This window comes from Alosa alosa, chromosome 17 (genome assembly GCF_017589495.1).
Source record: "Alosa alosa isolate M-15738 ecotype Scorff River chromosome 17, AALO_Geno_1.1, whole genome shotgun sequence".
Lineage (NCBI taxonomy): Eukaryota > Metazoa > Chordata > Actinopteri > Clupeiformes > Clupeidae > Alosa > Alosa alosa.
The window spans coordinates 30,957,151-30,984,656 of NC_063205.1; the positions used below are offsets into that span (position 1 = coordinate 30,957,151).

The 27,506-nt window shown below is 38.9% G+C and overlaps 2 protein-coding genes across 5 annotated transcripts in view; both read left to right on the forward strand.

The window, feature by feature from the left end:
- LOC125310761 (sodium- and chloride-dependent betaine transporter-like) overlaps positions 1-5,118 on the forward strand; it is a 30,978-nt gene extending 25,860 nt beyond the window's left edge. For all 3 annotated transcript variants that reach the window (XM_048268435.1, XM_048268436.1, XM_048268437.1), the window contains 5 exons: positions 1,206-1,343; positions 3,131-3,233; positions 3,390-3,490; positions 4,182-4,307; positions 4,563-5,118. In XM_048268435.1, coding sequence (XP_048124392.1) covers positions 1,206-1,343; positions 3,131-3,233; positions 3,390-3,490; positions 4,182-4,307; positions 4,563-4,658 — 564 coding nt within the window. In that variant the 3' untranslated portion in view covers positions 4,659-5,118. The remainder of the gene's footprint in view (positions 1-1,205; positions 1,344-3,130; positions 3,234-3,389; positions 3,491-4,181; positions 4,308-4,562) is intronic.
- Positions 5,119-15,990: 10,872 nt separating this feature from the next.
- Positions 15,991-27,314, forward strand: slc6a1l (solute carrier family 6 member 1, like). 2 transcript variants are annotated; one of them, XM_048268439.1, is made up of 15 exons: positions 15,991-16,126; positions 16,461-16,902; positions 17,573-17,704; positions 17,901-18,001; positions 18,687-18,796; positions 18,879-19,011; positions 22,073-22,207; positions 22,387-22,490; positions 22,622-22,746; positions 23,294-23,406; positions 23,494-23,625; positions 23,725-23,827; positions 23,915-24,015; positions 25,704-25,871; positions 25,977-27,314. In XM_048268439.1, the coding sequence occupies exons 2-15, from the start codon at positions 16,665-16,667 to the stop codon at positions 26,082-26,084; spliced, it is 1,803 nt and encodes a 600-aa protein (XP_048124396.1). In that variant the 5' UTR covers positions 15,991-16,126; positions 16,461-16,664; the 3' UTR covers positions 26,085-27,314. The 2 variants fall into 2 exon arrangements, with proteins under 2 accessions (XP_048124396.1, XP_048124395.1); XM_048268438.1 differs by having other exon boundaries at positions 16,026-16,126; positions 16,441-16,902.
- Positions 27,315-27,506: the final 192 nt, after the last annotated feature.

Genomic DNA, 27,506 nt, shown 5'->3' on the forward strand with positions numbered 1-27,506 from the left:
GGATTGGTGTGTGGAGTGTGAATTAAATAAAACGAAATCCTGACGGATTGTGCCTTTAAAGCAAACTATCCCAAAATCTCGAAATTGGCCAGTGCATGAAACAATGTTTTCACCTACCGTGTCTCGCCTTAAACTCTATGTCTATCATGATCTATTAAACTATCGGTCTATCAACATACATCAGTATACAGTCCACATCAATTCCTACCTAGCAACCTCCATAGCAACCAACATAATTACCCTAGCAACAACCTAGCAACCACCAGTATGTCAACCTAGCAAACACCATAGTAACCAATTTGATTACCCAACTACCTTATCTACCCTAGCAACAATATCAATTAACCAAACAACAATCTAGCAACCACTAAAATTATGTTAACATAGCAACTAACATAGCAACCAACATGATGACCCTAGCAACCAGCATAGCAACCACTTATTTAGCATAGCATACTACATAACTACCCCACATACCATTTCAGTTCCATGAAAATGACACAATATACAAACACGCCTTGTTTTATCCTTATTGTCATGGCCTTTTGTTTTGGAGACTTCACATTTTGTGACAACATTAACAAAGGATTATATTTCTAGAGGAAATACTGATTGTTGGCAGGTGTGTCACAATAGGAGCTAATAGGTTGGAATTAAAATAGCCCCACATCATCACATACCCTTCACCATACCTAGAGATTGGCATGGTTTTATTTTGTATGCTCATTGTACTCAATGCAAATCAAACCAGCTAATAGGCTAACTGAAATAATCCATGCCAATCTCTAGGCATGGTGAAGGGTATGTGATGATGTGGGGCTATTTTAATTCCAAAGGCCAAGGGAACTTTATCAGGGAGCATAGTATCCTGGATCCATGAAATAACTGGCCTTTAATAAAAATCTGCCTGCCTCTATGGTAATTTAACATAGAGGCGCCAACACTTATGACCCCTATATTGGAAGAACATTTATTTATTTATTTATGATACATTATTTATTCACAAAGAAAATTGGTGTCCTTGAAGGTTGGATATTTCCTCATTTTTTTTACTTAAGGCATTAAGATCAAATTCCAAAAGATGATTTTATATTCCTCTTTTTAGTCAACTTTAGCAGCGGTGCCTGGAGGGTACTGTGTTATATGGAAGGCATTTCAGAAATTGATTTATCTGAACTTTAATCAATTTGTATTTTTTGTACCAGTTTGTGTGTGTTGAAAGCCTGGCTACAGCCATATCTGATCTGTTTCCTGATGAGCTGAGGAAGCAGGGAAGACGGGAGATCTTGGTGTTGATTATTGCCATTGTGTGTTTCCTCTTCGGCCTACCATTCGTCACAGAGGTAAATAGTGAGACAGACAAAGAACGATGGTCTTTCATCTGAAATTTGGAACACTTATGTTGTAACACAAATGCTATTGAAGGTGATTCACACACAATTATTTTCCCCTAGCCCTTTATGGGGCAAAAAATATATATTTGGAAACTTCCGTAGACATCCAAAAAGGGGGTGGGATGATTGTATTAAGAGCACTGGGGTATCAGGTGCGACTGTAAAAAATGCATACATTTTGGCCCTCAGAGTTCAGGTAAGAGGCCCCCTTAGCAGGATTTTGCTTAGGGCCCCATGGAGGTCTGAACCGGCACTGTGTTTGGGACCAGGTTATTATCTACACACTACTCCGCCAGGTGTTGGACCTCCTGGCTGTAGTGGGTCTTGTTGTCCCTGATGAGTTCCACCACAGTGATGTCATCAGCGAACTTTATTATGGTGTTGGACGAGTGGATGGGGACGCAGTCATGGGTGAAGAGGGTGTAGAGGGCTGGACTCAGTACACATCCTTCGGGCACGCCTGTGTTCAGGGTTACAGTTGATGTCAGGTTCCCTTCTCTGACATTCTGTGGTCTGAATGTGAGAAAGTTCAGAATCCATGAGCAAAGTAAGGTGGGGAGATGAATGAGTTTGTGGACCAGTTTATGGGGGATTATGGTGTTGCTCCAGGTCCATGCAGCCTGCTTTAAAAATAGGATGATAGGGAAAACATGATTCCAGCTAAGCATTAAATAATGAATACTGAATATTCTATTAATATATTAACCTTTATATTATTAATGTGCAGTAAGCAGAATTTAGGCATGGCTGCATGTGACATTTCTACAGATCAGAATGACATAAGCCTAACAGCTGTTTTGAGTTAAGGCTATATTATTGTTAAGCTTATTGAATAACTTCCTGATACTGAAGACATCACGCTCTGTCTGCCACTCGTTGTCTGTAGCTGATCGAAATGGCATAAGCCTAAAGCTTTGATGTAAGGCTATATGTTTAGCCTATTGAATATTAACGATATAGAAGACAAACCATTTTGTAGAAGGATGCATCATCATATGAGATTTGCGACGATGTGACTCAAAAACAGTCTTAGGTAGCATAAGTGACGTTTCTCTGTCTGCCACTCTGTCTAGCTGTGTGGCACGTCTTCTGAAACGTCATTAAATACGGGACCATTAGCCTATTGCGCATTTCAGTTTGGGACCTTGCAGTCGGAAATGTCATTTATTTATTCAGAGTCTCAAGTCCAAAGTAGCCTGAGCTATTCAAAGCGTCAGTTTATTGCATCCCTTTAGCCACATACCCGTGTTTGTTGGCGTGTTGTTACAAAATCCGTGGAATCATTGTATGCAAGCAAACTGCATACAGGGAGTCATTATTGTTGAGGTCAGACATGATAATCATCCAAACATCTTGCGTCAAAACCCTGTGATTCAGTGCTGCCAAAACTCCGCTTACCCTCTCTGCCTCTGGTACTGTGCTGTGCTGTGTGAGAGGGGGAGTGGCTATGGCAGAGCGGACAAAGCCAACGTGTGCTTCTTTTACCGATATATTTAGCAATATCTTTTGCTTTTCTTATCCAAACAACGTCAAATTTGGTATGCACTTACTCGTGCCAGTAGCAAGACACCTGCCAAGTTAGAAATCGAACGGTTCGAGAAATATGCAGCAGACAAACACTGACGCACAGACAGACATTCCTGCAATTTATAGATAGATAAAAAAACATAATTTTAACTGTTCGGTTTTCTTGGTTTGACTTTTTTGTTTTATTTGTGTGTGTCTCTTTTATTCAGGGGGGTATCAATCTTTTTACTTTAGTTGACCTTTATGCTGTCAGTGGGAACAGCCTTCTCTTCATTGCCTGCTTTGAAACCATTGTCATCGCATGGATTTATGGTAAATTAGATGATCTCAAACACTACACACGTTTAAATGAAGACAGACATGATTAATATATTAATATGTCCATATGCAGGTAAATAAATCCGAATCTGCATTGGATGCCTTGAAAGTATATACTGTTTAGTATACTGAAGTATATACTGTTTGTAGGAGCAGATCGTTTCTATGACAATATTGAAGACATGATTGGGTATCCACCATTTCCTTTACTGAAGTACTGTTGGCTGTTTATCACACCATTGATATGTGGGGTAAGTGATCCCCTTCTTTATGTCATTCTATTCTTTTGACATTCAAATTTACTGTTGATGTTTGTATTGTATTTATTTTTTATTATTTTTTCTACATTGTTACATTGTTAGTATGACTGCCGCTATAGGGATATAGGGATTGTCCAGGTTTTGTACAATATTATACTGCTTTAATCGCCTCCATCTTCAGTTGTGATGTTGGGATGGGGGAGGGGGGGAGGCATAAAATAAATGTATTTAGAAACTGTACACCCATTGGCCTGTAGATGCGAAGGGCTGCTGGTAGAGGATGATGAGGAGAGGAGCTACAAGCCAGGACTGTCTCACACACACTCTCTTTCACAAACACACACACACACACGATTGTGGCAATGTGGTTATCACTGAACAAAGACCTGACACTCTTTTCTTTCTTAAAAAAAAAACTTTATATGAAGAGCCTTTCATTAGGAAACTAGATAGTTAGGCCTATTCAAGGCCTATTCCCATATCGGTCAGGCTCTGTATGAGATGGAGACAAATTGACAAGCGTGATTTATTTTTGCGGAGAGGATGTACAGGACTGAGCGGCAGTCATATGTTGACCGCTATGCGGTACATCTAGTTATTATTATTGTTGTTATTATTATTATTTCTACTATTACTTTAATAATAATCACATCTGATACTCAATTCCTCTTTGTTCATTTAGGCCACCCTTTTCTATAATATGGTATCTACGTCAGTGACTTTGCCATGGGGTCATAGTTTGGCTTACATCCTCATGCTTACTCCCATGCTTTGTATTCCAGCCTTCATCTTTGTGGCTCTTTTAAAGGTGAGTTAATAAGTGCATCAGGCACTGTTTGTACTCCCCTCCATGTCCATCTACTCACGTCTTCCAGCTGTGGTGCTAGGTTCTTTTGGTTCTTTTTACCACCACTGTTTATGAATATGAGAGATGGTTGACATACATATAGCCATAAGTACTTGCCAAAAAAAACATTCACTCCTAACTATTATTTTATTCTCAAAAATGTTTGTATTTACCTGATACTACTAGTACCTCTTTCCATACACTATCATGTTCCAGACTTCTGGGGACCCACTCACGCCATCCAGTGACTTGCGGCAGATGAGACCACACAAAGCTCGACTTACACTTTTCGGTTATGTCATCAAACCTTAAGTGAGGCCCTGTGCTGATGAGCACAAAGCCTTTACAACCAACTGAATCTGAGGAGACTGATACTGTCATCATCTTGATGTTGATGACAAGCCTAATCTGCTTCAACCTGAGCAAACCTTGATACTTTATTCAGCTAGTATAGAAACGCGACAATGTCTTGTGTCTTTGAAATATTCAACTGTTACAACTTTGTCACCCAAATACTTTTACTAAAAGTGTATATAATATGTCTATATTTTCATTGAATTAATAGTTGATTCCATTGTATTTCTTTGCAGTACCAACAATGTGTGTTCTAAAATTGCTCTGCTTTTTTACTTCTGAGTTAACCTGGTTAAGACTAGACTGCTTCTCAAATTCCATCCATTGAGACTGAGAGTGGGTCTGGAAAGGCTTCATTGACTTATGACTTCCAGGGGCATAACCAGCAGTGAAATTAAACTTCAAATGTTGCATTCAATTCTTACCAAATCGTTTTTAGCAGTGCATCACACACATCTTTGTTGTAAATCAATCAAAGTTTTCAAAGCAGCTGTCCTGACTCAATTCCAAAGAAAATACACGTCCATATCTGTTTAACCCTGTCGCCATATCATTGGGCAAGTGATTAGGGCCCCAGCACCAGATGGTGCAAAAGCCCTATTGTTTCTGTAAGGATTATTATTATTATTATTATTATTATTATAGTTGGGAATGTTTTACCATGCTTTGCCTTTTTTGAAGGGGTTCCCAAGGGCGAAAACTCATGAAATTTGGCACACATAACAGGTGTCCGATAAAGCTGTCAAGGACAAAGGCTTGGCCCCGGGTGTGGCATATGGACCACCAAAAATCCAGGATCCAATCACAAGACCTTGCATGACCGCTAGTCAGCTGTTCCAAAAGTGCAATTCTGTCCTCATTTTTCTTTTCTCTGTGCTAATAGTTGCATAGTACATGGAGACTCCCCCAGATATACAGTACATTCCTAGTATATTGTCTTTCAGAGTTTAATCCAAGTTATATATTACATGATGTAGCCTGTGTCATTTAGATAATATAGGCAAAGTTACTAGCTAATAGTTGGCTTGGCGCTTTTTCACATTTTGTGCATGTAGGTAAAACTATACCACGAGACTCAATGACATAAGGGGGCGCTAGAGAGTCCCTGTGCCACGCCCACGGCCAAGCCTTTGTCCGCTAGTGAATTATATGACACTTGTTGGGCATGTCAAGTTTCATGAGTTTTTACCCATGGGAACCACTTCACTAAAGGCAAAGTACAGCAGAAAATTACAAACTACTATAATAACTCTTGCAAAAACAATAGGGCCTTACGACCTCCAGGCTCGGGCCCTAAATATGAATCTATGCTTTTAGAGGTATTTAGTAGTATTTTAAACCACCTGGCATGTGATCAACAGGGGCAGTCTGGTTTTATTCCAAACTAGTAGTTTTCACTATGGAGCAGCCAAACACAGAACAGATTCTTCCTGACATCGCATGCCACAGTAAACGATTCAAAGTAAAAATGAAAAGCTAGAAAACTGGTAAATTGTTCACTTCCACAGTTAGCTTCCATAGACTTCAGTGCAATCTTCTCAATTGAATAAACCGCAGTAATGGCGCTGTTGTTGTACGGATTCCGCAGGATTGGTCTATAGTCTGACATAGCCATACTCAGTTCTATTCAGAATGTGAGTCTGAAACTAGGGGTGGGCTAGGGGTAAACATGGGGTGCTTCATTTTACAGTGAATATAAAGGTTTTTGAAAGGAACTTCAGCTTCAGACTTTCTCATGTCATTGCCACACTCTCAAGTGGGGGCAGAATTGGAATGTGTCAGAGTGACAATGCATTGGTTGATTTGGTTAAAATGTCACAGGTTATTGGTTATTATTGTATTGATGCTATTCATAAATAATGAGCTGTAAAGTAACTGTTTTAAATGATATCGACTAATTATCGTTATCGTCAAAATCACAAACAATATCGAGATATTATTTTTTGTCCATATCGCCCACCCCTATCTGAAACTGCACCATTGGGACGTGATTAAGGGACATGTTTCAACCAATACAGGGAAGAAATATGGAAAAAATCACAATTGGATAGACCTAACCAATCAGAGCAATGAAATAGCCTACTGTGAATCCTCTAGGGACAGCAGCCAAAACATCCTTCTTGACAAATGCCTTAATCGCTGTTTTCTGGGGGGGTTTTTTGGCACTGTCAGTATTTTTCACAACAGACACTAAACATCTAAACATCTAGCTTCCTTTTGTTGTAAACGAAATCAACCAAAGCGCGCTCAGGTGACGGGAATGACTATCATCTATCAATCTTCGGATAAAGCCCACCTGGACGATTTGATTGGTTGGTTAATTGAGTTTTCATATGGACATAGAAGCTTGTCAATTGAGCATGTCAAAGTCCAGACCGAATTTCCCAACCTCAAATTTTGTGGGCGGGGTTAAATTCTGGCTGGCTTCTGGGCTAACTATAATACTCAATATGTAATGCTTTTTGATTGATTTAAGAATGTTTTCCAAAGTATAAGTATATATACTCTTTTGATCCCATGAGGGAAATTTGGTCTCTGCTTTTATCCCAATCCGTGAATTAGTGAAACACACTTAGCACACAGTGAACACACAGTGAGGTGAAGCACACACTAATCCCGGCGCAGTGAGCTGCCTGCAACAACAGCGGCACTCGAGGAGCAGTGAGGGGTTAGGTGCCTTGCTCAAGGGCACTTCAGCTGTGCCTACTGGACCAAAACTGTTAAGGATATTTGAACATTTCTTTAATTACTGTTCCATATCAATAAATGAAGGTTGAACTAACAAGGAGGCTTAGCAACAGTGGAATCAACTGTAGCCAAGCTAACTATCCACTGTCTGTAACCAGAGAAAGTAGTAAGGGTTGGCTTCTCTTTACACTAAACCTCATGTTTCCTTTGTGTGCTATAAATGCCTAATGCTTACATCAGTGGCAACCGGGGTATAAGCAGGATAAAGGCCTTTTGAATTGTCCTGACATATGAAAACTGCCTTGTCTAATAAATATTATTAACATTTCCTTTTTATTAATTTTCATCAGGATTGCTGTTTGCTATTTTCATAATATATAGATTCCAATATATTTCTTATCAGTAGCAAGAATTTATGCTCTGGAATTGTTTGCTTTATAGACGTCCATCTTGAGTATGTCTGAGATTATGTATGCATAAATAATTCACAGAATACATGAATAGATGTTAGATTTGTATACAGAGAAATTAAATATATATCAAAAACTTGTTTGTAAGTGGCTGACTTTTTGCTACTTGGTAAGCCTATTTGGTGCTCTTAAAGTAAGTCATACCAAATCAAAATAGCTATACAGTTTTATACAAGTAAATGGGCATAAAATGTGCCACATTGTGCAACAATGCATCTGTATTCTTGTTTGCATAACATGCATGCATGAGAGCAGCGTGCTCATATGTGTGTGAGTGCATGCTCCTAGTTTGAGGACTTTTAAAATATGTATGTCCTTAATATTAAAAAAGGTACATTTCTCTCTCTCTCTCTCTCTCTCTCTCTCTCTCTCTCACTGACACACACACACACTTGCTCATCATGAGGTCATGCTCATTCAGGGTTCAGGGTTGTCATCCATGTAATTCAAAGTGACATTCAATTAACAGACACTTCCCTCCCACAGCCTCAGGGTCTGACAATGTCCAGTGGAACACAGATGGAACATCATTGAGCCAATCAACTGATTGAGGGGAGTTTCTGAGGTAGAATATAAATCTTTATTGTAATACATGTTTGATGGGACAAAGACCTGGGATAGACTGGTATGTTTATTAGTGTCTAGTACAACCCTCAAACTATTGTCCAGTGTGTGTTTTTGTTATCTTATCCCTCCTATCCCTTGCACTCTGCAACTGCATAGCCCCACGCCTATTAACTGAGTTCATTGCTTCACTTGCATTGAGGCTGTGGCCTACTTATGGTCATTAGGGGTTTGAATCTTTGCTACAGGTAGCTTTCTCTCTATATGCAGCTATGATTAACACCTTTTTAATTTTGGTCCCTCTAAGTCTTCTTCCACGTACTCTTGTGTAAATACTAGAAATAATAAAAAAGTTCTATTTTCAAATCCAATTGAATTGAATTGAATTGGAACTAAATGAAAAATATTTTTCATGATAGATATATAGTTATTGGCAGCCTACACCCACATCACAATGGTTATTGAGTAGGTTCTCAGAAGTGTTGCATTAAAAGTTGGAAGAACTCTCTTACTGCTTTTAAACATTTTCTTTTATTCATGTTTAAATGCACTTTTCAGTAATATCTCCTTGAACCATCATATCAGGACTTTAGAGAAACAGTATCACCACATTTTACAGATGGTATCAGCATTACCACCCAATTTGTTGCCACCAGTTTTCTCATAATGGCTTAATACTAGGTCAGTGAGGAACATATCATGAAGGTTTTCTTTCTATCAGGATCGGTTAACTAGAGGTGTGAATAGCTTTAGTTAAATTCTACATTGAAACATTGCTGAATTGGCTTCCTTACAGACCCAGTTAATTACTTGAAATGTGTGAGGGATGTTTGTATGGAAATTATGGAACAAACATCTTTGTGTAAAATGTTAAGGGTGTTTCTCAAAAGTTTATTTGATTAGATAACTATATTTACCTCTGTTTACAGCAGTTGCTCTCTAGAATTTGAGTTGGTCTATTTCTTATTGCTGTAATCATTGCTTTATTAATGTGGTCATGACTTACATACAGTAGATGTAAACTACCATAGATGATAGAGGACAAACAAACAAGCAAGCAAAGCAAATGGTAGAATGAAAATAGATATTGTATATGTTTACGTGTATGGAAGCATTAAATACATTATTTACATCTACAGTACTGTGCAAACATCTTGAGCCAGCTATGCCATAAAGACCATATGGGTCATTCCGTGTCAAATCAGATAAGGTTGTTACAGCACCATCTCAGATTTTGCTTAAACCTTGTTTATATCAAGAATGGGTCCTAAAACCAAGGCCTGTAAAATATTTCTGTTCAAATCCTATGTTTTCATCTTATTTCCAGCCCTTAAAATTACATCAGTTTTACAGCCTGAAAATCACATTTTCTGGGAAGCAATGTTTGGGCATTAATATCATGAAAAGTATTATTCATAGGCTGCCCAAACTTTGTAGGGTGGAAGACAAACATGTTCTCAGTATGACTTAACCATCAAAAGTTTGTATGGCATTCTCATTGATTTTCTACAAGGCCCTAGATTTGGAAAAAAAAGTGCAAAAAGAGTGACATTTATTTTATTTATTTAATTGTTTATTTAGAAAAGGGCAGTACATATTGATGGACAATCAGTTCAAGTACACAATGTAAATATGCTGTTGGTTAGCACCATAGCTAGTTCTCATCTATTGTCCCTAGGCAGATACATAAAAGAAACATAAAAACAAGTAACAAGCATACAGCACCCTCATAGTTTGAGAGGCAAGACAAAACACTAGTAACAACAGTCAAGACAAAGTACAACAGAACAAGTGATTGTCACACATAGTGTAAAGTGAGTGCAGCTTTGGTTTTCTATAAGCCTGAATTTTAAAAAAGGGTAGTATAAATGAAGGGTAGTATAACATTGGTTTTGTACGCCTTTGGTATCAATCATTATTTTTTCCTTTACATACTATAATTTATCAATGTTGTACCAATATTTGAGCTCTCGCTCTTTTGAGGATTAAACAGAGGGAGGTTGTGTTTTTCTGTAATTTTCATAGGATTAAAATGGTATGTGAGGTAGCTAGTAGGCAAATCTATGCGAAAGTAGCTCAGTTTCCTTTTTAATGTTGTCATCAGTTAACTTCATTCCACTGCGCTTGTGCTTGAAGTATGCCGTTCAGTTGTGAATGTACATGTACGCAAATGCGGTAGGGGGGCGGAGAATGGCGCTGATTACCCGATGAATGGAAGGTTTGATAAATACCACGTAAACTGAAGAAGCTCAGTGTGCACTTTCTGCGGGTTGGCCATGACGCTGATAACGCTGCGTTCACAAATCTACGTATATCTGGCACTCAGTGTCACCAGTTTTGCATTTTGTTCCATATCTAGGGCCTTATTTAAAACTAATGGCCATGCAGTACAAACTTGTAAAGGTCCAATCATATTGAGAACATGTCTGTGTTCCACCTTACAAAGTTTGAGCAGGCTGAGAACAATCCTTTTCAAGATATTAATGCCCAAACATGGCCTACATATAAGGACTTTCTGAGAGAGTAAAAATTATACAGAATCAAGGGTGAAAAAATGTATGAAAACTTTGGAACTTATGAAAAATATTTTACAGGCCCTGAAAAGATGTCTAAATAATGAAGTGTCAGACTGTGTTGTGTCAGACTGTAGAAAATGATTGTCAGATTTTTTTCCTGAGCCCATACAGGTCATACAGGTCTTTTTTTTAATGCAATGCCATCCCATATTATTATTATTTTATTTTATTTTTATTTCATCCAATATACCGGTAATTATTATTTTTCAGTCATGTCCTTTGTTTACAGCGATTTATGAATGAATGAATGAATGAAACCTTTAATGTTCCAAAGGGAATTTGTCTTACACTAGAGGAAACCACATTGAACATAAAGCACAGGCAACAATAAATAACAATACAACTACATCAAGACATAGAGGATACAGAAACAGACTATTTGAAACTATTTAAAGCTGTAGTATAAAGTAACAACAACAACTGTGGTGGTGGCATGCCATCATCAGTCCAACAGCTAAGAAGTAATACATAAATAATAAATAATCAGTAGTGCATATATTTAAATGTCTATGTGACTGTGTCTGATCTGTTTAGTAACTGAATGCTCCTCAGCACAAATGATGTGATGGCTCGTTTGGGGAATATTCGTAAAGAGGGGAGGGGGGAGAACTCTGAGTAAAAGTGGGTGGGATGGATCATCCAGTATCCTCTGGGCCAGATTGAGGGTGTACTGCTCTAAGAGTTTGGAGATGTTTTTTATCAGATCCAGTCATTTCCCTGACAAATTTTGTTTGCACCATTCATGAAAGTGCTCAACCTCAGTCCTATAGTCCAGTTCTTTATTATTTGTTAGAAAGTCCTGGATCCACTGTACAAGAGTCTGGTTTACACCCATGTTTATCAGCTTCTCTGTAACATGATTGACTGGATGATGTTGAAAGCTGAAGATAAGTCTGCAAACAGCTGCACAGGGCCGTTTCAAGGAATTTGGGGGCCCCAAGCAAAATGGACATGGAGACCCACCCCCCACCGCACGCAAAGCCTACAGGAACCACAGCATAGCCATACAGTTTAAGTTCACCCACACTTTATATAAATAAAAAATGTTGACAGTGCAAATAAATCCAACATACTTAAACACACACACACACACACACACATACATACATGAAGAGTTCAGATGCAAAACCCTCTAAATCCGTCTGACCACTTTTCTTTTAAATGAGCATTTAAATTCAGGCTCCTATAGGTTTTTGCCTATAAATCGATATTTCAGACCAGGAAGAGAGTGGTATTTAGTGGGTTTAGAAGTTAAATTATTTGATTAGCGTATACTATGTGTGGAGAGCATCCCCTCACCATCTTTATCTCATTTTTGACATAGGTGGCATTTAGAGTCTTTTGCATCTGAACCCTTCACATACATACACTCACATTAACATTTTTCAGTTCTCACAAAGTGAGAAAATAAAACATATTAAAAGGATGCATTGTTCAAATTTAATATTTAGAAGAGATGCAGCTGCTTTCACAACTACCAATGCTTACTGTAAAAACATCCCAAGCTAATGTTATACATTGATCTAGGCCTACTTGTAGCTTAACATAGCATTTAAGCATTCTGCTGTTTGAGAATTAGACAGACGCACCTGGTGCTTTAAAGACAGTAAACAGCTTGCGTGCATGAATACTACTAGGCATGAATGTTCCAGTCTGCTTTGATGCACAGAATTTATCGTGTGGTTTTCCTAACCCCCATTTGGTAAATAGATTATCACGGTCGAATAGTAAGTATAGCAGAGAAGCTATGCCACTTTCATCAAAACCTATAGCAATGTTATGTCATTAAATACGATAAACAGTGATTCTGGAACAGATCTGCGTCTTCCTTATCCCGCTAATAAACATATTACAGTATGTAACCATATTCTGTCCGTTCGAGAAAAAAAGTTGTGCTAACTGTCTAGTTTGTTACAAGCAGCATGGGCCGTCAGGCAGGTAGTTAACAGAAACATTTTTTGCTAGGCTAGCCTTCCTGCTGCGACATTACACCATTTGTACAAGATAAGTTGAGCTATTTTATCCAGTGTAATTTATCACTTACCACTATCTTGTTTTTTCTTGTCATCCTCTTCCTTTCTCTTCTTTCTTTTCTGGCTTCCGGACGCAAAACTCCGCTTCATTAAGACTGCCGAGGTTTTATATTTTGCCAGCAGCAGAGATCACGAACCTGGCTGGCTGGCTGCTGTCAGTGACTACTGAGAGGGGCCCCCTTGAGGGGGATCCCGGTATTGACTGTAACAGTGTCGTTGCACTTTTTTTTTGCACGTTTTTTTTATCTTTACTTTTACTGCATTGACCCTATCAAACAGGGCTTTTTTGCACAGTTTGTTTTACGTTCAAAGCATTTTATTTTATTCTTAACCAGTCGTTGTCTTGGGGCCCCTGGCCAGCTTGGGGCCCCAAGCAATTGCTTGGTTTACTAAGGGCCAGATAAGGTTTTTGCGCCCACTTTAGGCATATTTGATTCACAACATGCATGTAAAAACATGGCGAGGTATGTACAAACATTCCGCAATGAGGAAAAAGCGCAGACTGCCTGTCGTGTACATATCGCATATACACAGATAAACCTTCTCCCCCACACACCCCAATAGCCCCCCACACATATGCATACCTCAAACATCACCATGATTCTGCATCCTCAGGTTGTAGTCACGAGTCCACATACTACATTTGTTATCGATACGAGAAAGTGTTGATAATTATAGCGCCCCTAGTGGTCAAAGGTCACTAAATATATTGAGCGTCTTCAGGATGTGGTCCCGAGTCCATGTACCAAGTTTGGTGTCTATAAGAGAAAATGTTGCAAATTATAGCATCCCTAGTGGTCAAAGGTTGCTAAAATTATTGTGTGTCCTCAGGATGTGGTCCTAAGTCCATGAACCAAGTTTGGTTTTGATATGTGAAAGCATTGGCGAGATATGAACTCATTTCCTGTGATTATAGCGCCCCCATAGTGGTCAAAAGTCACCAGATATATTGAGCCTCTTCTTTATTGGATCCTGACCCCATGTACCAACTTTGGTTTCTATATGTCAAAGTCTTGCTGAATTATGAGGCCACTTCCTGTTTGGCGGCTTTGCAACTGGTTTTGAATATGGCTCCAAAATGCAATGCGTATATGTGAGGCATGGTCTGATGATCACCTGTGTCAAGTTTCGTGAAAATCGGACAAACATTATAATTATAATTACAAATTACAGCGCCACCTATAGGTCAAAAGTCATCAAATTTATTAAGCCTCCTCCTTATTGGGTCCTGACCCAATGTACCGACTTTGGTTTTGATACGTGAAAGCCTTGCTGAGATATCACTTCACTTCCTGTTTTGAACTTGATTGGTCGTGACGGGCGACGGGTTTTGAATATGGCTCCAAAAAGCAATGCGTTTATGAGGCATGGTCTGACGATGATCTGCGTCAAGATTCATGAAAATCGGACAAACTTTGTGACCTTTGAAAACTTTTAGGTGTTTTTGATTAAATCCAATATGGCAGCCGGATCAATTACGTTGACATCAAATATTCACATCTGTCGGCCTTAGTACCTCCCACAGTATTAACAGACACCACTATTAAGTTTTAATTCCAAACACATCACCCGTTAGAGGCCAAAACGTAATCTTGCTTTTTTTAGCACCACCTATAGGTCAAAAGTCATCAAATGTATTGAGCCTCCTCCTTATTGGGTCCTGACCCCATGTACTTTGATTTTGATACGTGAAAGCTTTGCTGAGATATTACTTCACATGGCGGATATTGACGTCATGGGGTGCGTTGTGTTCGGCCTCATCCAAGGATTCCAAATATACCTCAATGTGTACGGTTGAAACGTTAATCGCATAGATGTAATGCAAAATTTGACACATTGGTGGCACTAGAGCACTTGACATGAAACTTAGTGAAATTAATCATATTACTGTGCCGAATCAATGTGCCAAATTTCCCAACTTTTTACTGTATGGTTCAATGGCAAATGAGCGTTTCGTTATAATAATAAGAAAACATAGAATCACTATGGGTTGCTTCGCTGCTTGGCCCCCAATAATAGGAAAAGCTAGTAACTCAATGGGTTCCTGCAGCTTCGCTGCTGGGCCCCCAATAACCACCAGGCCTTAATTCTACTGCACAGGGAATTGTACTGTAGGCTTTGTGACAGTTTTATTATGTCAAATAACTATTTCAAATACATATGTTTTATTTTCAAATAAAAACAAAAAACAAAAGTCATGTTACTACAGACATTGTCCTGTTACTACAGACATTGTAATCAGTTTCTTAACTATTTTGATTAATAGTTCTCCATAAACATAAGAGACCAAAGAGAGAGCAGAGAGAGAGACTTACACACTTACATACACTATGTAGTTTTTCCTCACTTTTTAGTGTGATGGCCTACTTGATATCAGAGGGAGTAGGACTGACATGCACCACTTTTCCTTTTGATACACATCTTTGTCATACTACTTCCCTCTTTTTTTTTTCCTCTTTTGGTATTTGCCATTAGGGGAAATTATCTTCACTGGAGTTTTATTTTCTACAGACCTCATGTTGTCTGTAATTTAGGTCTAGTGCCTGCTTCATTTCCAAATCTCAACAAGCTCTTTTCAGTCCTCAAATAAAACTCTCCTCTATGGGAAAGTTCCATAGCAACCAAAGTAGCCCTGGAGAATTGATAGTCAGACCAACACACAGAAAACACACACACACACACACACACACACACACACACACACACACACACACACACACACACACAAACACACACTGTATGAAAACAAATACATGCACACTCCCGGAACCATGAATTGACTCCAAACTGGCTGCCAGTACTCATCATGGTAAAGCAATAATCCATTTAGACAACAGGTCGAAGTTTATTATCTGCAGCTCAATACCACCCACTAACCCACCAGGGAAGGGGGCCTTCCAGCTAAAAAGGGGAGGGAGGGTAACACAGACTTTTTTGGCCTATCAATTCCTTCGGGCAAGGCAGAGTAGATGGCAAAGTTTGGTTGTTGTGGCTGGTCTGTCTCCAGTCGATGTGCTGAGGTTGCCTTTGTCTGCAGGTGCATAAGAATGTCAGCACTGAAGTTTTGGTGAAGGCATTAGAGCTGCTTCTGACAGGTATGGTTTCCTTAAATTCACTTCATTATTCTCATAGAAGTCCTATTCTTGTGTTAATAGACCAGTTAATAGACCACATAGGAGTGATAGAAAAAGGCAGAGAAAGGTTACATCAGGCTCAGAAAATGATCAGTCCGTCAAAGTCCTAATATATTTGTAAAGTACATGAAGTAATTGTTAGGCAAAGTGATACAAAGTATTAGTATAAGTCAGAATAATGTGATCTTAAATCATTTATGGATATATATTTGACAGAATTAGCAAAAAATATGCTAGGCAGATTTTAATGACTAACACAATTATTGACAACTTAGTTTACTTTGTTATTCTGCAGTCGGATTGAGTCCCTGATCACCTTGGGCTCCCTCCTGCAGATCGGAGAGGATTGAAACCTGGAAACCCACATATTCTCTGTGAATTCAAGCAACGCTAGTACCAAAGTGATCTCTGGAATATCCCTGTGGAGTCTGGAACCACCCTGGGTATACAACAGTAACATACTGTCACAAGACCTGGCTGTGAGGTGTGCAAGACAGTGATGGGAAAGACAGGCCAGAGAACAGTGGACCTGAACTCTCCCTCAGAGGTGAAGCAGGCAATCCCTTTTGAGGATATGGACAATTACACATCACATACTGATGATGAAAAAGAAAAAGAAGTTCCAGAAAGGGGTGCCTGGAAGGGCAAATTTGATTTCCTACTTTCCTGTATTGGATATGCCATCGGGCTGGGCAATGTCTGGAGATTCCCCTATCTTTGTGGCAAAAATGGAGGCGGTGAGAGATTAGGAACACAATCCTTTATTCCACATTTACATTTTGAAAGAGACATTGACAACATAATTATTCTAGATTTAAGTATTCTTCAATACATAGTGTCATATCCTTTAGTCACGTTCATTTGGAGTCATTGTTCATAATCTGCTCTTCAGGATATTCTGAAAACAGCTCATTCATATAGATCTCTAACTTTACTGTGAATTCTCTTCAGACCATAAAGAATATTTGTCAAAAGGCATTCAATTAGTTAAATTCTAAAGATGTAAACCCCTTTTTTCAAATGGCTGTCTGGAAAAGCTTGTCAAATTTCAGGTTTAAGTTTTAACGTCAGTTTGAAATGTAGTATAACTTAAATGTAACCCTTCACTTCATGTCCATTTCACACGGAGTAATACAAATTTGATACAGTCTTTCAGTGGGATTTTCAATAAACTAGTAACGTTGGGTTTTTTTAGGTTCCTAAAACAATAAGACATTCTCTTGACTACATTTATGAACATTTTACAAATCTGCCTCTTGGTTGCACATTTTCAGTTGTAAGCTACTTGCATGCATTGAGTGCTGGCCTTGGAAAAAAAGAGATTGAAGAACATTACGTATGGTTTAACTCCAAGTAGTTCTCTCAAATGATTTCTGACAATGGAAGTGTACCTACATGTCTCTCCAGGGGCATTCCTGATCCCCTATTTTACCACACTCATATTTGCTGGGATTCCTCTTTTCCTGTTGGAGACTGCTTTGGGCCAGTACACCTCTGTTGGGGGGCTAGGAGTTTGGAAACTGCTTCCAATGATGAAAGGTGAGCTCCAGTTTAGACATTTTCAAATAGCATGATTCCCTCTGTATGTAATATTATTACAACCGTCTACAGAAATAAAACACAGAGACTAAGTAATTGCTGCATCTTGAGAAAAGAATCCTAAAAACAGATGATACCCCAGGTATACAATATTGACCTCTCTCTGCCAATTTATCTCCAACACACCAACTCATAGGTGTGGGTCTGGCTGCTGTGGTGCTGTCATTCTGGTTGAACATTTACTACATCATAATCATTGCCTGGGCTCTTTATTACCTATTCAACTCCTTCAGATCAGTGAGTAATACCTACAGGAAATTCTGTCACACTGCAAAGTGCAGTGAAAATGTGTACTTGTTGATTGCATGTGAAAAAAAAAATGTTCCAGCTGTTGCTTGCTGATATATTCAGGTAAAACTCACTCCAGCAGTCACAAATGTTTATTTTTCACCTCATCACAATCAATATCCTTTAGTAGTGACTGTTAACCAGTATTAACCAATATTATTTATTTCTCCGCTTCATGACCTGAGCTGATAACTAAAAATTAGATAAAGATTCAGTTACACTTTACTTGAAGGTATCTACATAAGAGTGACATGACCTGACATGACATAAACCTTTATGAAATAACGCTTCTGTCACTCGCTTCTGTCAAATATCATTCGGTTTTTGTCATGACAAGTTAGGGTTAGGGTTAGTGTTAGGGTTATGACAGTGTCATGTCACTCTTTTGTAGATACCTTCAAGTAAAGTGTTACCAAAGATTCATGTTGCTTTTCCGCAGAGTGTGAAAGTGTGAGACAGCCATTTATTGTGATTTGTTTGAAAACTTTTTGTCTTTGTATTAGAATTAATTTGTGGCTAATGTAACTTAGATGTCTGTATTTCAACCCCACCCCCCCCCCTCCCCCCACCACCACCACCACCACCACCCACACACACACACACACACAAACACACACAAACACACACACTACAGGAGCTACCTTGGCAGAGCTGTGCTCACCCATGGAACACAGACAAGTGTTTTTCAAACTACAGCCTGACAGACACCACCAACTTAACCAGTGCTGTCACTGAATTCTGGGAGTAAGCTACAACTTCTCTTTCTTATCTATTAATATTGTCATGTATTAATAGACAATTGGCTTAAATGTGTGTGTTGTTTCAGGAGAAATATGCACCAATTGACAAATGGACTAGAGGAACCAGGAGAAGTGCGTTGGCCCCTGGCAGGGACCCTAGCACTTGCCTGGGTTCTGGTCTACTTCTCTATCTGGAAGGGGGTGGAGTGGACAGGAAAGGTCTGTATGTTTTTTTTATTGTTAGGTTTCATGGGGGTGTTTCAAGACACCTAGTTGGTTACTTCATAAACACAGCAAGGTACACTATTGCTCTTCTTAATTTCTCTATTTTCTTCTTTTTATTATTAGTGTGCTTCCTAAAGCAGGCACACTATTGTTCTCCTTAAAGGTGCTCTAAGCAATGCCACGCGGTTAAAGGTGCTCTAAGCGATGGCACACGTTTTTTTAGGCTAAAACATTTTATGTCACTTACTGCAAACATCACCTAACCAACCGTAGATCAAAGTAGAGCGTCAAAAGGGTTCCACCTTGAAATGGTTATCAAGGCAAAATACACACACACACACACACACACACCAACACCACCCCACACCCCACACACACACCATTTCATAACCCCCACACACACCACCATTTTCATCATCTCCCCCACACACACACCATATCCCCCATAAACACACACAAAATATACCTTTTCAATTACTGGTACTACTTTTAATTTATTCTTTAAAATTGAGCTGGCTCTTGAGCAAAATAATTTCATCACTTATAATTCCTTTTATGAGTACATGACAATAAACTACTTCAACTTCAACTTTATGTCCCAATTGAAGTTCATTACACCTGTAAGTTGCATTTTTACCACCATTTTGTTTCATGTGCAATGACACTTTAATGCCTTGCCACGCTCTTCAATTCAGTGTCCTGCCACGGGCTAGCGTGGACTCACATATAATATGATCAATGAACACATTAGCTATATATAGCAGATATACTTTCCACTATCATGGTGTTTAACTCTCGCTCAAGGTCTAAGTAGTAATTTGATTTGGCTTTTCTGAATGTTACGGAATCCAACTTACAATTTTAGGCAAGTTGGATAACACAACATCAAAGAGACTAATAACAGGTTTTGCGGGGGAAAGCATTTGATTTTACTATTTTTCTTTTTTGTTTCACTGAATTCACGAAAGTGATTTATAATATAGCAAAAATCCTGTTAACAAACAAAAAAGCCAGGGTGGTTACAAAAGGTCAGAAAAGGAAAAACAAAAGAAAGCCTCACACTTACTTGCTGGGTTGTTATCAGCTTGCCTGACTCCCGTGCCCAACGCACAGTTCGCAGAGCAGGCAAATTAAGAAGTGATTCTTCCGGGTCAACCAAATAACTACACTTACTGAACCTAAACTAAAAATGTGGAGAAAGTAACCACCAAGGTAAAACAAAATGAAAATATTAACAAAATTAAAGTTATGTAGCTGCAAAGCAATATTAAGTAAACAACAACAAAAGAAGGTGCGGGTGTGCCAGCGTCTGTCTACACTGAGGCACGAGAGAGCAAGAACCGCCATCTTGAAAACCGGACAGGCTCTATAAGAATGGCTGGCTCCAGTAATGAAGGAGATCTACGGCTCTATCTTGCATGTAGCGCAATTGACTTTACACACTGGCGCTTTTTCCTATTTTGCATTGAACGCACAGCTGAATTTTCCCTCCACAAATGCACACAGAGGCAGGTCGTTAAATTAGGAAATGAACTTGCGCTCCTGGGGGCGGTTCAGCGAAAAGAGGAGATGTGTGTTCCAGCGCAAACGTTCCCTGGTGCTATTTTGCAGATTCAGAAAACAATTCCGCCACAGACCAGGAAAAACCTAGTCTTAAGTCAGTGGCGACATTCAGATGCTATTTTAAGGGTGCATGCATGGCCACAGGGGCGCTTGCAGGAATAAATTAATGCTATGCACACCCATCTACAGACACCCCTGTGCACGCACTGAAACATTCAAAGCATTGATAATATTTGTCCGTATACCGGTTTCGTTTGCATCCACATGCAACAGTTCCCATTTCTGCAAATCATACATAATTACAAGGAAAAATATGAGGGGTTATTGTGGTGTCCATGAAGATGTGGGAAAAATATATCTATGCATAATATATGCATAAATCTAGCGTACACACCATTTCCATGAATCATGGATGTGTTGATGACATAAATGAGGAAATATTAGAGGACTTAAGGAGACGTGTTATTGAAGTACATGTGCCGATGCCATTTAACCCAAATGCCCAAGCAGCAGCACGGGAGAGGAGAGCTTATCTGACAAAAGAACATTGCAAAAATGTCACCATTCATTCATAGTGATCCAGTTAGAGTGAGCCCAAAACATCAGAAAGTATGTCTTTGTGACATTTCTGTATTTACATTTTGTCAAAAAGAAAACTCAATAGCAAACTGTTCCTAACTGAACAGTCCTTGCTGTGAACCGCTCCTGGCTGCACCTGACAAATCCGCCATCATAATAGCAATCCGCCATGGAACAAGCGCACCTGTTATTAAAGGGAATGTGAGATGATGCTCTGATTGGTTTATTGCATGTTACGCCCAAACCACACCCATGAGTAATAATGCACCCAAGATCCACCCACAAAGCTACTTACGTTTCAGACCATTAAAATAGAGCCCCTAGTCAGCAACCAGTAAGCACACCAGGCTCCACCTACAGGAGGCAAGGAGACAGTGCAGGGAAGGAGCAAGGCAAACGGCCAAAGCATTAGTGCAATCATAAAACAAAGGCAGCACTAAACCCAGCACCATGTAACACTGACACATGTGTCGTTGTTTTATGTTAACCAATGAGATGGATCTCCAGGTCCCAGGTTTACAGAGTGCTATTTATGTCAGCAGTGCCTCTGATGTGTTGATGTCACACACTCTTCCCCTTTAGTGATACTTTTTTTAATGTTTTTTTTCTTGTTTAACATGTTTGAGTGCATTTACTAGTGAGTGATATACAGGGACAAAAGAATAATTCTGTGTAAAGAACACAAGAGTATTCTGAAGAGACTGGAATGGAACACATTTGGTAGATTACTTAGCATCAAGTGCTACAAGTCAATTACATTTATGAGAAGTGATTGATATGATATTAATATGATATGCAGAATACCTGAGCAATTTTTCACTGCACATTTAGTAAACCTCCTATTGATCTGCATACTGAGTCTCCAAAATCACTGTCACTCATGCTTTTTCCAATATTCTGCTTTTTTCCATAGGTTGTGTATTTCTCTGCTACCTATCCATACTTTATGCTGTTTATACTCTTCTTCCGGGGGGTGACCCTCCCTGGGGCAAAGGAGGGAGTGCTTTTCTACATCACACCTGACTTCAATAAGCTCTTGAAATCTGAGGTAAAACAGACATTACACACACCCACACAAAAACCTCACAAACAATTGTGAAGTACATTTAATTTTATTTATTTAATTGGCTTTTTGCTAAAAAATGAATCAATCCGTTCATTCTCCATACACCCTATAATGTCTCCCAAAATGTTCAGCTGGCAATTTATCTGAATGTATTTCCATAGGTCTGGTTGGATGCTGCCACTCAAATCTTCTTTTCTTATGGGTTGGGCCTTGGTTCCCTCATTGCTCTTGGAAGCTACAATTCCTTCAATAACAACGTCTATAGGTACACCTTTAGCCTAATTGGGACCTTCTCAGTTATAATGGTGTATTCAGGTTTTCGTTCAGATTTTCAATATTTGGCTTTGTTTTTTTGAGAGGTTTTAAAGCTGGACACTTCTCTCTACCTCTTAACAGGGATGCTATCATTGTATGCTGTATAAACTCATTTACAAGCATGTTTGCCGGCATTGTGATATTCTCCATTGTGGGCTTCATGTCTTATATCACAAAGAAGCCAATCCAAGAACTGGCAGCCTCAGGTGAGTTGACTGTTCAATGATCAGCTTGAAAGGGTTAATTGATTTACAATGTAATTTCACATGTTTTATAATTTGCGACCTTCTAAGTCTGACATCTTTTTAAACCAAACTAGGTAACACTTAGGTACCTAGGTAACTAGGTAGCACCATTAACTTTAACATTAACATTGGCAAACATTTTTGGCTGTCAACAAATCACGACTTCACCTTAATTCCAAAATGTAATAATGTTTATAAATAACAGCACATGTAGTTGCTACTGTTAATGTTTAGAACTTATTTGCACTATGTTTCCCTTCATGAATAAATAATTGGTGGTACAGCATTAGTGCATGTTAGCAAATCATTTCAAGGAGGCAGGGAATCCATAATGAAAGTGTTGTCCACTCTAAATTGATCAGCAATCAATCTCATTGGTGTAGATGTTTTTGAAGTGTTGTATTTTATGTAGCATTTTACACTGTATTTTATTGCAGTTATCACCAAAACATTTGGGTTTTTGTAGATAGCAGTTAAAGCTTTAACAGTGGGTATGGTTGACCACTAGGCCCAGGCTTGGCATTTCTGGCCTACCCTCAGGCAGTGACTCAGCTCCCCATGTCCTCCTTATGGGCCATCCTGTTCTTTTCTATGCTTATGATGCTGGGTCTGGACAGCCAGGTAATGCAGATCCATACATAACTCATGAATTGTCAATCCTATAGTCTTCAGTGCATTTTTATAATAATAATAATAAAAATCTCTCAGTTCTGTACAGTTGAAGGATTTATCACTGCTCTGATGGATGAATATCCATCAGTCCTGAGGAAGAGAAAAAAACTCTTCATTCTCATTGTCTGTATAATATCCTACATTATTGGCTTCTCCAACATAACACAGGTAAACTTGATTTTTACTCTGTGTATAAATGTATTTGTTTGTTCCCTAAGTCTTGATATAGAGTTTTTGTTTGATTGTTACTGTTTTTTTTTTCTTCAGGGGGGCCTTTATGTGTTCAAGCTTTTTGACTACTACTCTGCCAGTGGAATGTGTCTTCTATATCTGGTGTTTTTTGAAACAATCTCCATATCATGGTTCTATGGTACAGTCTGCTTTAGATTACATTAATTCTAATTATATTTCATGATAATCCAATGAATAACATAGTGATATTTCCTTTGCCATCCAGGGGCTGAGCGATTCTATCAAAATATAGAGGAGATGATTGGCTATCGGCCCTGTGTGTGGTGGAAGTGGTGTTGGATTGTCTTCACACCACTAATCTGTCTGGTATAGTAAAGCCTGTATTTACCTATGTTAAGATATGAACATGACAGGTCCCTTATGGAAATTCACTATGGTTTCCTATAGTTTGTTTTATTTTGCTATGATAAATCATGGTGATCACAATTACTATGCTTCTAACCATGGAACTACCATGGTTTATCCAAAGCACTTCACTACCATGGATTATAGCACTTCATAGTAACTGTGGTACTATGGTTTTAACATCCCTTATGTTCTATGGTTTCCTATGTTTTTTATACAGGAAACATGGTTTTCCTATGGTACTGTAAATCATGGTTATTACTATAGTAGCTGTGGCACTACCATAGCACTTCATAGAAACTGTAGTACTACTATGGCACTTTACGGTAACCATATTCCTACCATGGTTTTGTACAACAAAGTCGATGATGCTAGTTGGTTATGTTTTTTCTGTTTTTGATTAATTATGGTTTTACTACGCCCCAGCATAGTCCTGAGGTTCCATAATTTATCCAATACATTATCCTTCCTTTTATACGGCTACTTGCCAAAACGAGAAAAGAAACTTAACACAATGGGTCTTGAAAAATGATTTTGCTACCATTTCGTGTTTTCCGCTGATAAAATAAATAGTTTTCCAGATAGATAGATAGAACTTGACAGTTTCAGGCGAACAAACTTCTTGTGGAGTGATATGAAAAACATTAATCAGAAGCACAAAACCTGTTGCCATTGACAGCGGTCATAATATACTTAACAGCGGTGATTATATAGATTTAACAGTCCTCCGAACGTTGGGAAGGCCCATTCATGTGATGGAACAGATGGAACAGAGTTTACTAAAAGAAAGGTTTTGAACAACTCACTTGGTTTTTCTGCTCGCCGCCATCTTGCTAGTCAAGGAGTGAGTTGTCCAAAACCTTTCTTTTTAGTAAACTATGTGTACACGAACAATGTTCTCAATGCTCAAGTTCATGAGTAGAGACACTAATGATACTTTGATCAAAGTTTCATGTTGTGTCGAGTCTATTTAGGGCTAGATTTATCAAACGGATTGATTCTTCGCAAAGACTGACGTAACCGATGCAAGCTATTTCCAAACAGGCCGCACCTGGTAAAACCGCAAATTGCCTGTTGCAGGACTCAGCTGAAAATGGCAAATTGCGTTTTCCTGTGTCATGCATATACATTCAGAGGAGGGTCGGGGGAAAGTGGGAGTGTCGTGTTAAAATGTAGGAGGAGAAGCGTAAAATGCGCCTAATTACGTGTTCCCCTGTATTTACGAAAACTGTCCATGAAAGCGCACGTCTGTTTTGCGGTGAAATATTTCCGCCTGGTAGAAGCAGGTGTTACTCCAAATTACGGTTAAATGCTTCAATAAGAGGAACTTTCAAAGACAACAAAATTGTTATTGAGAGCACCAGTTTTGCATTGTACTTTATCCAAAGCAACCTTCATTTTCGTTGGCCTTTCGAATGTCATACTTTCAAAAGGCCATTTGACCCGAAAACGACAACATGGACAATCTTAAAAGTGACGCTTCAGACGTAATTATGCTTTTAAATGAAAGTTTAAAATTCACAAAAACATTGCAAACGATGCATTTTGGCGAAAGTTACGCTTTAATAATATCACATATCACACTCAAAAATGCTCATTCTCACTTAATTGTCTACAGTGTCTTTACATCATTTCCTCTCTTCATGTAGGGGGTGTTCACCTTTAGTGCGATAGAGATGACCCCACTTACTCTCGGAAAGTATGTCTATCCAGCTTGGGGACAGGGGATTGGCTGGCTCATGGCACTGTCTTCTATGGTGCTAGTCCCAGGATATATTGTCTACATTTTTTTCACTACTAAGGGTGGGATACGACAGGCAAGCATTTTTTGTTTTGTTTTTCTTTCATATGTCTACATTTAACACAATAATGACATTTCTGAAAATGCTGTTTATAAACTTACTGCATGTACTCCCATTCAGCGTTGGCATATCATGACCACGAGGAAAGATGAAACGACAACAGAGCCTGATAATGGTCTCAGAAGGCAATCTTCCCAAATGGGAAATATGGGTGAGGCATCTGTATGATGCCTCTTTTCTCCACAACCACAGCAGGAAGACAGAGACATGAAAGCATGAGGTACCATGTGGCCTTTTAAACAATCAGTTTTCACTGATTGTAAGAGTAAAGGAAACACTTATATACAGTATATATAACAATCCATACATTTTCTATAACCAGGCTTGAACAAGGTGTCTCAGTCTTATTTCTGTTTCTGATGTTTAATTGTAAGTACAGTTGAGTTGTGTTCTCTGACTACTAAACTCTCAATGACACTATAGCCTTGTCTTCTTAAAGTCAAATGCAGGGGTCTCCAACATGGTGCCCGTGGGCACCAGGTAGCCCGCGGGACGCCTATGAGGCGCACGCAGCACAATTTCTAAAAAGAGCCAACAAGTCGCCTGCAGATCATGCTCTAAAACATCCTCTATTGTGATTTATTTAATAGATATTTAATTGTAGACCATACAACTGTAACATTAACTTAATATTGGTGATACCTTACTAATTGTAGCTGGGTTAAACTTTTGCCTTTGGCTCTGAATCCCTTTCCCATTCAACTTTTAAACAACATCGGAAGCGGAGCGCATACACGTTGCTAGACAGTAAAAGAAAAAAAGCTTGCTCGTCTGGTGTAGTAATGGAAGCATATCTTTGCAAAAGTTCTGCGGCTATTCTGTGTTCGTCCCGCCCGATGGTGTTTTATGCCCCCAACGTCGTCTTCCAGGCAGCGCTGCCACCGCTAACTTAAAGGCACCTAATTCTAAACCTAACCCCAACCCTAACCTTAACCCATGGCTAAGCCTAGTGCCTTCCAGGCAGCGCTGCCTTGAAGACAACATTGGGGGCATAAAACACCAAGAAACGTTCGTCCCATACGGTTCTTGTATGATAAACAATTGCTTTAGCTCATGGGCCCTTTCTCCTCCATAACCTACTGGTGTAGCGATAGCGCTGAAAATCATGTGGCATGCATGCCATGCAATAGGACTGTGCATTACCTGGCAAAAAACAAAACCTTTTTTTGTCAGATCATGGAGGGATTTTAGATGTGCTATACTATAAAAGGCATCTTCATAAGTTAGGGTGGTGTTGATGATTGCTATTGAAATGTTACAAACAAATTGTCCACTGAAATCAGAACTTTAACAGCCTCTGATTTCTTAATTGTGGGTAATGCTAAAAATTGTAACCTAAATTATTAATTGCACAAAAAGATTGTTTTTTTTTCGTTTAAAGAAAATAGATTAGATTCCCCATGGAAACTTTGAAATGAACAAACTGAACAAAAATGTTGGTAGTGTTGCATATTGATATTAAAGTATTGAAGAATCAGATGAAAATACAGTTGCTTAATATAGAAAGGCTTATAGGCCTACATTATATTGATAATTTAAATGTAAAAATCACATAGGCCTATTATTTAGGAGGATTACCCTCACAAAAAA

Bases quoted from the DNA above. Each gene is read 5' to 3' on its own strand.
- slc6a1l (XM_048268439.1), top strand. From the start codon at position 16,665: ATGGGAAAGACAGGCCAGAGAACAGTGGACCTGAACTCTCCCTCAGAG. The intron at 22,208-22,386 runs GTAAAACAGACA...GTATTTCCATAG, and splicing joins ATAAGCTCTTGAAATCTGAG to GTCTGGTTGGATGCTGCCAC. The intron at 23,407-23,493 runs GTAATGCAGATC...AAAATCTCTCAG, and splicing joins TGCTGGGTCTGGACAGCCAG to TTCTGTACAGTTGAAGGATT.